Source organism: Candoia aspera, chromosome 1 (genome assembly GCF_035149785.1).
Source record: "Candoia aspera isolate rCanAsp1 chromosome 1, rCanAsp1.hap2, whole genome shotgun sequence".
In the NCBI taxonomy this organism is placed as follows: Eukaryota; Metazoa; Chordata; class Lepidosauria; order Squamata; family Boidae; genus Candoia; species Candoia aspera.
In genome coordinates, this window is record NC_086153.1 from 153,090,979 (window position 1) to 153,107,134 (window position 16,156).

A 16,156-nucleotide genomic window follows, 5' to 3' on the forward strand; every position below is an offset into this window, starting at 1 on the left:
TCCAGCTAATGACATGCGAAACGTTACGATGTATCAAAGACATTGAAACGGCGAACATGACAATATGATAGCCTTATTTTTTTTACTTTGTTACATGAACTATCACTTTGAAATTCTAAAAATTAATAGTTGAATACAGTAAATTAGCATTCTATGAAGTTAAGTGTTTACAGCTATGCAAATAGCACCCACCATAATCAGAAGGATTTTCTGTATGTTGGTTGAAGAGCAAATGAGGAAAGTAATTTAATTTGCTGCCTTCTTTCATATCCTTCATATGATTTCCCAAGAGAAAATAATTGCATTTCTTAAAACACATGTACACAAACATATGCACATCAAGTATCTGACAGTCCTTAATCAAAGGAGTGAACCAAATTTTAACCTATCATATGGGGGAAAAGCCAACATTATCAATCAATTATAGGCAGACATAATTCAATTTAAGTAGCTTTAGGAGGGACAATTTGTGACTTTTTAAACTGTACTTTTTTGGGCATAGTGATTTTGTTAGTGCTTTTTTAAAAAACATTGTTATATAGTCTGTATTATTTCTAGTCATCATGGCCTTTGCAATCAAGCTGATTTGACTGGAATAGTGTAATTTGAAAAAACACTAATTGAATCACTTGGACAATAAAGATGCATTATAAGATTAATCTTTGGGGAGATGATTTACATTTGAGATTTCAGGAATACCTAAATAAGTTGAGCATATAATTGCAAACACTGTGAAACTAAGACTCTTTTTTTGATAGGCTATGTTCCATCTTATGGCAAAATTGTTTATAATAGCTTGATAGAATTATCCTTTTGATTTATAAAAATACATCCATGGAAGGTTGTTAATTAAACCTGAAGAATGGCACTAGGCAAACGAAAGAAGGGTAAAAGCAGGAGCAAGGGGTATGCAGCAGTGTGTAGTTTTCTGTTGTTGGACCACTGCATTCTGCAGAGTGTTGCCTAAGGCATCTGAATAACAGCACAGTAAATGCCATGATTCAATACTGGGAATTGTGTCATAATTTATTACAAGCATACGTTGTCATGTTTGATGAGAGGATATGCTCTGGAGAGCTGGAATTCTGTCTAGTATGCTGTCAACTTTGGGATCTAATTGTAAGATAGTTTATGAGGCAGAAGAGTGTTTTTGCTTGGCAGATTGCATTTTAACATGTTTATATGAGAACTGTAAAAATTCAATATGGAAAGCATATGGTGTGGAATATGGAAGATTAGCTAATTTTGCCAACAGTCACCTTCTTCATATCTGTTTTTGCTTTTTTTAAAAATGCATATACATGAAAGATAAAATTATTTTGATCCATCAGAATTATTCTTCCTTTCCCCCACAAAGGCAACACTTTCTTGGTGATGAGGCCATCCGATGTATTAGCAGGATTACCATTGGCTTCGGCCTGGTAATACTTTTGATGCCATAATACATTCTGCATTGCAACAGCTTGCATACTTGTGCGTCTTTTCTGGTTACTGTTTTCACCTTTTTTTTCCACTACTGAAATAAGGGCAGCTGGAAAGAAATCTACCATGATGAATTTTAGCATTAACTGCAGAAATGGGCTTGGGCTCTCTCAGAATGGGGCTGTGGATGTTTAATTGGATGCAGCCAATTAAAAACAAAAACGTTGGGTGGGTGCTAAGGAAGGTGCCTGTGGCATATTGATGCCCACAGCGAAATGCTGGGGACTCAAAATAGGGGGATATGATGGATCTAAAGTAATCCCATTTTTCTTATTTTAATCTTAATTAGCAACCTTGGCATGCACGCGTGTGTGTGTGTGTGTGTGTATAATTACACAGTGGGAGGCTTTCCTGCTCTTCTGGACTGTCGATGTGACACTTTATGCACATAGACACACTATAATGGAGATCAGGGACTTGTGCCCCCACCCTCATATTGCTGAACTCTCCAGCATTCCTCATTTGTGATCCTGCTGGCCAGCTCCCTGAAGGTTTAGCTGGCCCTATTTTACTTCATGCAGGAAGTTATTCATCTAATTAGTGGAGTTGAATTGAGGGGGTGGAGCTAGTCTATTCATCCTCATTCATCTGGGGAAAAAAAATAATGCCCAAAGAGAGTTATGTTGCATGCCTTCCAGAACAAAATTACATTTCCTTGTTTGTTACATTTTTATACCACCAACTCTTTTCAGTGTATATTAAAACACCAATATGTATACTGCAATTACACAAAAAATGGAAGAAAATTACAAATAATGAAGATTACCAAAAAAAAAATTATGGCTTTCCCTCACACAGATTTAACCATTAAAATTGCTTTCGCACTTAGCTTTTAAGATGGCATCATCTATTCCTTAGGCTAGTTTTTGTGCTTCCATTTAAAGAACTGCTTTAATTGCTTTGGGAAATATAAAATTCTCCTAAAGCTTCCTGTGATTGAATCTCTTGCTGTATTAAGGTATGTTCTTTACTCTCTGGGATAGCCTACAGATTAATTTATTAACTTTATCAGTAGCTAAGGAACCTTAGAGGCGGACTTTAAATCTAGCTTATATGATATAGTTATAAAATTCAAAAGGCAAGCTTATTTCTCCTAAATTATACACATATTATGTCAGTAATAAATAATGACTTACGATTTTATGGGTATTTTTTGTGCCAGAGATAGCTGACAAACACACTATAAAAAAATCATTCTTCAGTTTGCAAAACATTAAACTGCACTTCTTTGTACCAGCCTGCCCATTTTGGCACCCTGGAGAAGTGTTAGACTACAACTCCCAAAATCCTCCATCCAGCTTGAAAATTTATTGCATATTTATTTGGGAATAAGTCTCACTGAACGTGAGGTGATATCAATTCAAACATAATGTGTATCCAATATGGTGTAATTAAAATATTTTTCTCATATTTTTCTTTCTTTGTGCTATCTCTGGCACAAAAAATACCCATAAAATCTGAGGTAATGTGTGTTTTTTAATGTATTTTCTTAGGATCTTACAGATTTATTTGTTCAGTTGTTTGTTTGTTTTTTTGTCAAATTTCGCCACTGCCCATCTCCCCTAAAAGAGGAACTCTTGGCAGTTTACAATAATTTATGAGTTTATAATGTAGCTGAACATAATCAGTTGGATGTATTGCATAGGAATTCATGTTCAAGATATTAAAATTACCAACTAGAACTGTACAACTATATTACTCTACAAACTTATACTATCACCAGATCTACAAGCTCCTAAATAATTAAGAGAGACCTATAATTAACTGAAGGTCATTCTTTAATATGTTCAATAGCTGTTATTCAAAATTTTCTTGATATTATCTATTTTGTAATAATCACCTTTAAGCTCTCTATTAATTGCCCTACTGTAGAAATAATATGTTCTTAAATTTTCATGGAGTAAAAATTAAGTTGAGCAAACTGGGGAAAAATGTGTTTAACCCCTTAGAAACGAAACAGGATAATTAACGGGCAATGTGTGAATAGAAGCAGTCAGACACAAGGGTGGTGGTACTGTGAAGCAGCTTTCTAGGCAAAGGGTTTTATGTATCATAAATGACAGCAAAGAATTGTATCTTTATTTTTACTTTATTACATTCCAGGGAGCACAGGGAATAGTTGTAGAAGTTTCTATGCAGGTGTTGGGTTCTCCAAACTTTGGGATAAGGTGAGGTTGGACCCTGGGAATGGTTTCATTGGATGCCTCAAAAAAGGGTGGTAGAGGTGCCCAGGTTTTGGTTTTATTGTTTCTATTCTTTGCTGGTTTTTATTGTTGTGAGCCACCCAGAGTTGTGTTTTTTAAGATGGACAGCCATAGAAGTCTCTAAAATAAATAAATAAATAACACACACATACCCCGTTTCACTGTCACTGGAAAAGTGGCAAACTGTGATAAATGGTAAAGATCACTTCAGGAACAATGATGGGAATTGAAGCTGCTTAGTCTTAATTGGCAATATTATCTCTTTTTTAATTAATTTTTTTAAAATTACATTTTTGCTTCAATGGGAAATAGCTATGAGGACTGCTTGCCCTCTTTTACTTTATCCCATGTCAGTGGCTGTCCTTTTCTTTTTCATGCCATTGTCTAAGGGACGCTACAAAGAGAGAACAAAGAATTTCAGAGCCTTGCAGTGTTCTTTGGAGTGTTGATGGACCGTATTTTAAGTATCTCAGTGTCTCCATATAACAGTAACCATTTGAAGACAATGCCAGTTGTTCACTAATTAATTAAAAGTAATGTCATTGTTCTGATCACACAAAATTTGTCATTCTCCAACATCTTTCCTTGTCAGTCCTCCTAGGCTTCCAGGTAATTCAACAAAGCATTTAAAAACAGCAATGTAACCTTCAGGCATCAAGACACAGACCTCCTTTCCTCCCATGCCTGTTGGTGAGAAACAATCTGCCCTTGACTGTAGGTTGAGTCATGGCAACTGGATTTCTTTCTTTTTGGTAGAAACATTTCACTGCTTGTCCAAGCAGCTTCTTCAGTCTGGGCAAAGGTTGGTGAAGGGACCCCATATATGTCTTCCACGATGGCTGCATTGGCCCTACACCTGAATGGCTGTTAATTGTGCTATGGAGGTGTGGATTGTCTTTGGGATGTCTTGCTCCTAAATCCTTTGTTCATCCCCAAGTGGATCGTTAAGAGTGGCCTTCCTGGTGGTCTTAATCTTCCTGGGGACTGATGAAAGAGCAGCATGAAAAATGGGGGACAAGTTGTGTCTGAGGCCTCTGCTTTTACAGAGGGAAGGATTTTCCACTTTGGCATGAATGGATTCCTTAACCCCTCTCTCAAAACACCTATCTTCTCTGTCCAAAATGTGAACATATCACCAGGAAGGCCACTCCTAATGATCCACTTGTATGTATTTAATATCAAATAACCAGAGCTTTCGTTATCACCCATGTTTGCACTGGCTTAGCTGCTTTTCATGATACTTAACCTTAGTTTTGTTCTCACAACTAGTATGCTTACAGAATGTCTTACACAGGTCATGACAATATTGTGTCTCTGGTGTACCTGTTAAATTGGCTATCACTATGAAAACTTTGTCAAAGTCAAATTATTGTCTTGTGTCAGCTCCACTACGGAGAGCAGACCATGAAATCAGCTCCACAAGATGGCTAAAACTACTTTTATGGAGATTGTCTATAATAACAGAAACTTGCAAGTCCGCTATACCTCCTCCTCCTCCTTATATTTTAGTGAATTAGGGCAATGTGTGTCTGAGGTGCTTCCAAATGTTATCTGGATGTTCTGGACTTAAAAAATGCTTTAGCCCTTTTTGCCTAGACAACAGACCCCACATATCTCAGTCAAGGTCATCTTCCTAACTCCACATCTCCTCAGGAGAGTTTATTTCTAAAGGTCTTTCTCTCAGTATTATTTGTGAACTTCCTTTTCTCTTTAACATAGAAGTGGACAGTGTCTAACCTTCCAGATATTTCCAGTCATTCTTAGTTCTAGACAGCTTAGTGAATTATGAGAACTGATGGGAGCTGCAATCTAACAGCATTTGGGAGGGCTATGCATTGCCTATGCCTGCTGCAATACAATGATAGACAATGATCCCTCGCAGACTAGCTAAGATATCCAAAAAGGGGATATCAGAGTTAAGAACTACTATGAAAAGAAGGGCTGTGTATGATTTTGATATTTGAGTGACTTTTGAGAACAATCATTCCAGCTTTATAATACTAAAAAAAAATAAAATCGTCTCTAACGAACAAGTGCCCATATACTGAAACTTTGCATATCTACTGAGAAATAAGTCAGTGGTACCTTGAGTTCAGTGGCACTTTCTCCAAGGTAAATGGACCTATCCCCTGCTATTCTCTTACAATCATGTCTCTGTCAATGATGCATTAAAAAGTTGCTTTTTTACTTGAAAGAAAAACTCTCGGCAGCCCTGATAATACTTCATTATTATCATGGGATTATCCAGTAAAGTAAATATTGTAAACCACTCTGCAGAACACCACCAAAGCATTATGGAGGGGTGTTTGATCCTTCCTCCAGTTGCTTTTCAACCTTGCTTCCTCATTCATGTTTCAACTAGTGCTGTAAAACGTTTTAATTGCTGCTTGTGCAAATATTGGACTCAATAGAGAAAATATTACAGAGTCTTAAATACTGCTTACATTGTGCAGTACTGGTATTTACAAAATGACCAGCCCAGTTTGGTTTGAAATAGGAACTGCCTTTTTATTTTAAATATGCAGCATAGCTCTTTCAAATACGTGACCAGAAGTTTGTCAATTATGAAGACGAGGGACCTCAGCAAAGAAAAAAAATAAACTCTTCCTTCTGAGATTTCACCGTCAATGTATGGAATCACACTGGAAGTTCTTTACTGTTTACCATTGAAATTTATATCTGGACATGTATTTTTCATCCCCATACAAAAGTTGTAAGAATCTTTGTGGCATATATTCAGAGTGGCATATATTCAGAAAGGTTGATTAATCTTTGAAGGAGGAAAAGTAACTTTTGAAATACTTTTTACTGTTGGCAGATGTACTCCTGCTTTGTTGCACTATCCCATCCTGTTGGGTACTAGAGGCAATTGATGTAGCCAGAGTTAGTGTAAGGATTCTCTTCTTTCAGTGCCTTTACCGTTCCTTTTTGACATCCTCTAGCAAGGCTAGTATACTTCCAGATTTATGTCACTCAAAGATACGTTTTTTTTTGTCCTTGAAGGTACATGAAGCCTATGAGTAATGTATATAAGAGCAGTGAGCTGTAATAATGGACTCTACCAGCCACCCCATACTTAAGAAGCACAGTTCAATAGGAACTACTTACAACCATCAGCATTGCCTCCTTGAGGATACCACTATATTGGAGAAAAGCCTGATGACTGATATATTCCCCAAATAGCTGCATTAAATGACTTTCACTGATACCTCCCTCAGTTAGTATTAATGAAAATGATACGGCTTTCTCCATGGCTCACAGCTCCTGGGATCTAACACCATGTATCGAAAAAGAAAAGCTGGAGACAGCCTGGAAGCAGACTCACAGACTGCTTTAAATTTCTCATTAGGTGGAAGTAGTGATTATGATTGAGAGATGGGATTAGACATTGTTTTTCATCGTGACTTTTCAGTAATCTCACGGGTTACTAGACAATCTCCTTGAAGTGCATTATCAATATGACATCAATGGAGCAGTTTAATCTGCTTGTCATTTCTGAAACTGACTCTGAAGTCCCCCCCCCCATTTTTTTTTACTTCATTTCTGATTGTATTTCTGTACTAATGTTGAATTGCCTAAAATATTTCAAGAAAGCAGACATAGCTCAATGTAAAAGATAGTATGAGAAGGTTTGACCACCTTCATTCGCTGATAATTCCAGGGGAGGAAAAAAATAGCCTGAGAGATTTTATTCAACCCCTCCTCACATAAGTGGCTTGCGCGTCTGCTAAGGCTTGCTGAATAATCGGCTGTGAGTTTGAACTTTTAACAGCCTATTCAGCAGCAGAACAGGGTTTCGATGGTGGTGGTGGCAATTCAGGGATGGGTAGAAAATTGTGGCCACTGACGACTTGGAATGGGGTTTTCCCCTCCTCACATACAGTTGTTATTACGTGCTGTGATTCTATTACATTCAAAGATTCCATTGTTGTTTTATGCATGTTAATATATGCTTTATAAAAGGCATTTGAATATTGGATACCATATCGATATATACAGCATGATCCACAGGATATAAATAATAAATATTTGGCTTAGTTGTGCGATTCCATGTATAATCTTCCTCTTAAAGTCTTTGTGTGATGGCATCTTGCAGTGCTGAAGGGTTTCGAAAAAAATAGTGTTCTGATTTAAATACGGTAGGTTTCATCTTCATTAAGATAAAGCAGGAGATTAAAAATTGGGGAAATGATGTAGGCTTTCACCTACTGTACATTAGTACTAGCGTAGTATCTACACTAGACTGTTGTCTAGACCACAGTCACTAAACCCTGAAGCTCAGCACTACCCAAGTGAAGAATATGGTTCCACTTTTCTTTTTTTCTTTTTGTTAAACTTTAAAAAATTGCAAATTGTATTTTAGTAATAACTGCAGCAGGCAGCATACATACATTGCTGCAGTACAACATTTCTATATCAAATCTGTTCAAAGCTTTCAGGATGATTAGCCAATATGATATGAGGGACTTCATTTAGCATTTTAGGGATTTGCTTTAAATTACAAAATAGCATTTATTTAGGAAGCCAGAGCATTTTATTTTTTAAAGGGAATCAATAAAAATTTGAAACAGGCTACCTACAAATTAATTGCAATAGTAATTAAGCAATGAACTGCCATTTGGGCAAAGAAAGGAGGAAAATTGATGCACAGTAGTAATCTAATACCTTGAATTCAGTTCTGAAAAGTGCTTCAGAGTGCACAGGAGTGCAAATACAGCACCTGTCATCCAAGCAGATGTGTTCAGGATTGCACAGCCCTAATATGTAAGCTTTTATGAGCAATAAAAAAATACCCTCCAAGCTCACCCCTGCTAAGGATATTATTCCAAATATACTACATAGATGTTTTGGACATCATCCTTATTTTGGCAGTGGATCAGATCATTTAGGCCTGGAGATTTTAATCTTATTAAATTGAAAAATTTCCCCAGGTAAATTTAATTCTTGTACCTGGAAAGTATTTTCAGTTTATATGTTAGGAGTTTGACATATGGCAATTTTAAAACCTTTGCAACACAAATACGCTTTTTTTTTCAGTTCAACTTCCAAATGATTCTTAACTGAATTATTTTTTAGTTGTGTAATCTTTAGCTGAGTCTGTCAATAATTGTAATGCACTCTTGTCTTACCAATATCACAGCATTCTCCAGTGTGAATTGGTTCAAGAAATAATCACCCCAGTAAATCATTATTGAAGGGTTCACTTTTGTAGAACAGTTACATCAAGAGTTTGAAGACGTTCTTTTCTTATATATAAGCATTCTACAAATGAATTAGTTGCTTGAGATACCTTTAAGTCCTGCATTGCTCTAAACAAGAAAACCGGGGCAGGGGGAGATTAAGAAACTGTTAACTACACATGCAAGATGACCTACACCAGAACTATATAAACTTATTTTTATGCATTTTAAACATAATATTTATTAAATTATACAAAGCAAAGACGTTAGGAACCAGATATTGACATCTCAGTTGAAATCGAATTGGAACAATTCAGTGGTATTTGTATTATTAGGGACACCCAAGGTATCTCTTCAAGCAATACTATTACTTTCAAGGAAAAACCTGTTGTCCAGATTTATTGACAGTGATACTGGCACATAGATTAGAGATGATATTACCTTGGATTATTCATTCTGTACAATCTGGTTTTATAAAAGGCCATCAAGCATCAGATCATATTAAACGTTAATATTTTAACTGTATGTTCAGAAAAATCACAGTGATGGTGATTTTGCTGGGTGCAGAAAAGGTTTGTCACATGGTACAGTAGAAATTCTTTAAACAAGTTTTGGTGAAATACGGATTTCCTCCAGGGTTTTTATTCTAAATTTTCTGCTTGGATTATTACAAATGATTTATTTCCTTATTGATGGAACTCATTAAGGACATTCTTTATGTCCTCCTATTTTTACTCTGGTATTGGAAACATTTGCCAGCCTTACCAGACAAAAGGAGGACATTGCAGATATAACAGTAGTTGGAATTAAATATAAATTGTTTTATGCTAATGATAATATAAACTGCTATTATGTGCTAATCACTGTATTCAAATAGGGATATATCTCATTGATAATTATACATTCCCTATTTCAACACTCTGATACTGTGAAACAGAATATTCATTCATTCAGTCAAGGTTTGATGATTTGTTTAAAAAGTACTTGAATTATATTTACTGCATGCAACGTAATACATTTTTGTTGTTTCCATTTTGTTTGTTTTTTGTTTTTCTATTCTTTTTTTCTTCCTGTTAAAGTAAAAAAAGCAGAATAACAAATTAACATTCGCTTAAAAAGTTATACTATTGCATTGGTTTGTGAACAAAATTGTGCTAGCAATGTTGTTGGCAGTCAATAGATTTGATGTTGTAGACTATGAACGTAAGAATTTCATCTTAACAAAAGTGAAGGGGCCGATTCTCAGACATCCAGCCTCTATCAATTAATACCACATCACTGCTCCATTCTCCTGCCAACCTAGCAGTTCGAAAACATGCAAATGTGAGTAGATTAATAGGTACCGCTTTGGCGGGCAGGTAACAGCGTTCCGTTTAGTCATGCTGGCCACATGACCACGGAGGAAGTGTCTATGGACAACGCCGGCTCTTCGGCTTTGAAACGGAGATGAGCACCACCCCCTAGAGTCGGACACGACTGGACTTTATGTCAAGGGAAACCTTTACCTTTTACTGCTCCATTAGTTTTTATAAAGTTAGAACTACAGTGACTGAAAGATCATCTGTTCCTTTTAATCCCTTTAATTTAAGGTTATTGAATTAAACCTTCACATTACCAATGAAGCATCTTTAAATATTTAAGCCATTTAGTTCTGATGTTATTATAAAGAATAATAACAATAATGTGGTGTCTGCTTTCAATGATTAATAGCCTTCCGTATGTACAGTCTCAGGCTCCTATATGTAAATGGATTTTAAAGTAACAAATCATTGGATATTAAAAATGCAAATATTTTTAGAAGTATTTTAACACCTTAATAATATGCATCTTTACTGGGGAGTCCTGTTTAGTTTCATCGGACTTATTCCCAGATAAGTGATATGGATTTGCAGTCTTATGATCCTGCGTTGCCCTCTTCCCCTGTGCCCCCCCCCCCAGACACCCCTGAATTTGCCCTGCGCCTAGAGAGTCTCTCAGTTTTTCAGAGTACAGTCAGGGATACATGGGGTGGGGGAGGAGAATCTCATCTGTAATGGATCTATTCTGTTGGTGGAAGGACGTTACCAGATGTCAGCCTTTAGTAGAGAAGTGGCATTAATACTTTAAAAGAACAAACATTTCTCTATGTCTTCTTGAAATACATATTTCTGTTCTTGTGGGGAGGATTTAGAAAATACATTGTAACTGAATCTGCTGCAATTGAATACTAAGCCCAACTAATAGTTTCAAGACTGAATGCCAACACAATCGCAATTCTATCATCATCTTAATTGGCGTTTCTCTGGTGTAGTGTAATTATTCATTTCCAAATAGGGTACAGCAATTTTGTCCATTTCTAAACATCATGGCTTAGCATTTGCATTTACATTGGGAATGTATTTTTCAACTCATAATTCAACATTTAGAAATATTGTTTCTGTCTCTAGATTTGGTATGTTTCAGCATTCTTTCATAAGCAGTTAAGTGTCTTATAGTAACTACCATTGCATTAATTCATGTTCAGTACTAATTACTATTGCATAAGAATGTAACTGCCAAATAAATATTTTATCAACCGGTGTCAAATTACTCATAGATCTTTCAGGCGCTGTGGTACAATTAATATATTTGTAAATCAACAAATGCAGCCCAATAGGTTATGTCAGCAGGGGGTTTTAACTTCTTGTATAAAACTTGACTTTACTTTTGCTTTAGCATATACTCCTCGGTATCAAAGTCTTCCATAACAAGACTAAATATCAAGAGTAATTAACACAGGGATGCTGGAATGCATTTTACTCCCAACAAGCTTTACAGTGATGGCAGGGACAGCAAGACTTCTGCTGGTCATGTGGCATTCCTCTCATTGGCTCTCCAAATGAACTCCATCTACACATAATGCATCCCACACCTATCCAGTACTCTCAAGATGAACTGGATTTCAGCTCCCAGAATCTCCCATACAACATGGTCTTTTATAGGAGTAGAAGTCCAACATACTTGGAAAGCATTGGATGGGGACATTTGATACCAAGGCATCCAGAGTGATGGAGTTTTGTGGAAAGCAGGCTATGATAGTCAACATTTTTGCTTTGTGAATATTGGTATGAACAATCTTCCTGCCTGCTCTAAAGAAATAGAATACAGCCAGTGGTAGGTTTGCTCCCCATCCCCATGCCAAATTCACTTCCGGAAAAATAACCAAAGTGTTGTCCCTCCCCTTTCACCACTTGGGAATGTCAGTCAAGGGTTGTTTTTTCTATTGTTTGAAGAAAGCAGGGTGTCAATCACTGTGGTTTTATGTATAACTGTATTGATGTCATTTCCAGTTACAGGCTGAACTTGATCAAGAATATCAAGACAAATTCAAAAGACTGCCATTGGAAATCTTGGAGTTTGTTCAAGAAGCAATGAAAGGCAAAATCACTGAGGATGGAGATCATAGCTCTACAACTTCTTCCCTGGCATCCAATGCTGGGAAATTGAACCATAAGCCACTGCAAAACGAAGAGCTAGAAGATAATCCAGGAAAAGTGTTTGATACACCTCTCTAACAGCTCCTGCAAAGACCACAAACCTAAACTCTGATAAAGCAAGTTACCATGTTGTTCCCCAGGCATGTTCCTCTCTTTGAATGACCATTGGGCAGCTTCAGGTATGGAAGACCTCTGTTGGGATCGTGCAAATTTCTAAAACAAATGGTTGGGTGTGGAAATTATATGCTATTTGTAGGCCTTTTTTGTCTTGTTAGTTTAATAGCATAGACTAAGAGGCCAGTGTTTCTCCGGCCACATTTACATTGGTCATTTTTAAACCACATGCAGGCTGGAGCATTCTTTGGGGACCAGTATGTTTTGTGCAGGTAAATGTGTGTAGACCTCCTTGTGAAGCAGCAGTGAAATAATATTCCACCCGCAGTTATCACAGTATCCGTAATTATTTGTTTCTTCCTTTGCAACTATACCTTGAAAGCTTTCATCATCTTAACAATGGCACTTTGAGAAAAAAACGGCTTTCCTTTAGCTGTGTGTGCAACGATAGTTGGCTGTGCTGATTGTGTCTCGGCGGAGAACTATCAAGTGTTAGTTCTCTGTAACTGTCGTAACTACTAGAATATGTTCCCAAGCCAAAATCTTTTCAAGAAGTAATCATGTGATTATGCATGCTTCATATGTGATGCGAATTCACATATGTATATGGACATTCTGTCTCTGTCAATGAACAGCGCAGGAAAGTTCTTGCTGAACTTTCCCTTGTGTTGGAATTAGAAGCTTTAGGAGAAAGACTCATACTTTGGGATGAGTGATAACTGATACTGCTACAAAATAATTGTTGCACAATCAGAATCTTTCACTCAGACTTCTGTGCTACTTTCAGATATAACACGGATTTAAGAATGTTGCTTTCAATTATTTTTGGGTTGCATCATTGACCTAATTAGTAAGCTGGTTTGAGCTATTATATCTTTCTTCTTTTTTTAATCTATGGAACGCACATGGAAATGCCGTTTCCCAAATGTATAGAAACACAGATGTTTCAAAGCTGAAACATTTCTGAAAAAGGAAATAATCAGACAAGTCTGATTAATCCTGCCCTTTAGTTATACAGTTAACCTTAGAAAGGTTACAATTCCACCTGCCCCTCATCACTGTTCTACCTTGTGGATAATACTGAAACACTATCGTTTGTTCTAATACTGGTAAGGAGTTGGAATATGTAACAGCATATATGTAGTTTGTTTTCCCTCAGGAGTTCAGTAAAAATAACTTATTTTATTTAAATGTAAGCAATAAATAGAGATCAAACAAAAGAGAGATCGGATTAAATGCTAAATGTACATAGGGAAATTAAAATCTTGGCTAAACAGTATTTTTTTTCTTAATTTACATCATGCATGAAGAGATGTTGCACACTGTTAGAAGAGTATATAAAAGATAAAACTGCTCTGCTTACACTGTATGGAGTAATTTAGAGGGTATAACAGAAATGGAAAGTTTCATTTTAATTTTAAGAAGATGACTCCTGTCATTTATTCTACTTTTGCACTTTGAAGATCAATATTATTAATCATTAAATACAAAAACCTGGAAAGGTCAAAGTTTAATGCTGCATTTTATAAGATAAAGGTTAAATAAATTTGTTTTAAGTTAGACAGGCTACAATAATTGCAGTATTCATAACAGTTCTATAGTTCCTTCTTCGCCATGCTTGTATACTGCAGTTTCAAACAGGTAGGAGAAACTCTGATGAGCTTTTAATTTATGATGTAAAGTTGACAGAGTGTATTATCAGCAGTAGTTGGTTTTCAGTACATTTGTAACTGATCATTGACTGTACTTACTTTTTTAATATCTGTACAGTGCCCTTTTTTGCAGTTGTAGTCTTAGTGTGTAATATTGTATATCTTGCATTGTTCAAACTTGCAGTAATATATCATTTGCCATGAATATTACTTGAAATAAAGTAAGGTAATGAAAAAGGAGTCTATGATGTGAGAGTCTTGTGCCTTCTATGTATTTGCCTTGTTTTGTGTTGAACATGTCAAAATAATACGCTGTGGACACTTTGCTATAGGGAATGGAGCTGCGTTGAATTACATTGGACTCCACTGTATACTTCAGATACGCTACTGAGAATTATTCTGGTAGCTTAGGACAGACCTTCACACACAGATTGGGACATTTTAATTGTTGACAAGGTTGCAAGAGATTTCTTTTAGAGAGGGCTTGCTTTCCTTTGAAACTAAACGTTATTGAACATTGGTGTAAATAATGTATGTGATTGGCTGATTGGAAATAGTGCTTTCACTTAAAAATCATTTAACATGTATATAATTTAATTTTTCAGCCTTTAGATGCATAATTCACATTTTTGTAAGAATCCTATGCAATTTTGTGGCATGATGTTTCTTCCACTTGTAATTTATGTGCTTTCATCACAGAGCCAAATAAAGTTTCTTAACATTAACTGTACTTACTCTCATAATTGTGCAGGTCCCCAACCTCTTGGCGCTTGAAATTTTTTCCCTTTACTGCACAGTTGGGGGGCAGTTTTGCATTTTGGTTCATGTTGGGAGCGGTGTTGAAGTAGCCAACAGGCCTAGCCATTGCTCCTCATGCATTTAGAGGAAACTTCTTCAATAAGCATAATCTATTTTCATGTAGCCAAGAGCCTTAGCTTATTGTTTGAGGCTTTCCAGGGGCAGCGGGCTATGTGGCTGGTGTGATCAAGCCATCACTGGCCATTTTGCTCTTTAAACCTACCAGATTCCCCCCAGATTTAGCTTCACCCCACTTGGATGTTTTTAAGGGCCACAAAAAGGTACTAGCGGAACTGCATGTAGCCTGCATTCTGCAGGTTGCTTACCCCTAATTTTTAACAAATGAAGGTGATCTGGTCGCCTCCCGAAGCTATGGATCACAGTTCTTTACTATCAGTCATGCTAGCTGGTCTAATAGAAGTATAAGTCCAAGATACACAAAGGACCCCTAACACCTACAGATAATCAAATCCTGTTCCAACTAACTGTTCAAGGTATTCTGAGCAGAAAAGGTGTCTGTGGCAAACAGGAAAGTTGATGAGGTTGTCTAGAGACAAGTTTAAAATCCATCAAGTTCTAAAATAGGCAATCAGAAGCTCACTCCTAGATTCACTTTCACTCCAAGCACTAACTGCATCCTGAGAAAGAAGCTGAAATTTTACTGCATGGTGTCTTAGTTAGGGACATGCAAAATTCCACTGAAGAAAGTTCTTTAAACATTAGCTTCCATTTAAAGTTAAGCACATAAAGCAACACACATTTCAGCACATATAACAACATTAAATGTTGATTTCAGAGATGTCTATGTCTAATTGTCACATGGAGTAATAGTTCAAGAAATAAGGTGAGCCTTGTTGAATTAGACCCAAAGATCCAAAGTCTCTTCTTTCTTACAATGGTTTGCCAGATTGTACAAACCCACAAGCAGAGCTTAAAAGCTGTAGGTTTGGCAACTGTTTTCCAGCCAGAAACCTGTATTGTGCACCTGCAGAATATTTCTGCATTTGCCCTGGAGCCTATTTAGCCATCATGGCAATTAGACTTAGCCTGTATCCATTTTCTACAGTGACTCTTCAGTATTTATTGCTGCAACTTATGGCAACGAATTCCATTGTTAGCTATATTTTTTAGGAAGTATTTCCTTCAATATGTGAATCTACTGCTTAATAAAATGGAAATTCTATTCACCCAGCTTGGATATTAAGAGCTTATACTCAAGAATGAAGACCAACAGGTGGTGAAAAGGGGCTGTGTTATTGTCTTAGTATATA

At 36.5% G+C, this 16,156-nt stretch overlaps 1 protein-coding gene across 1 annotated transcript in view; it reads left to right on the top strand.

Annotated features, from left to right (window-relative positions):
- PLCB1 (phospholipase C beta 1) overlaps nt 1-14,812 on the top strand; it is a 496,305-nt gene extending 481,493 nt beyond the window's left edge. The window contains exon 32 of the mRNA XM_063316122.1: nt 12,175-14,812. Coding sequence (XP_063172192.1) covers nt 12,175-12,399 — 225 coding nt within the window. The 3' untranslated portion in view covers nt 12,400-14,812. The remainder of the gene's footprint in view (nt 1-12,174) is intronic.
- The last annotated feature ends 1,344 nt before the right edge of the window (nt 14,813-16,156 follow it).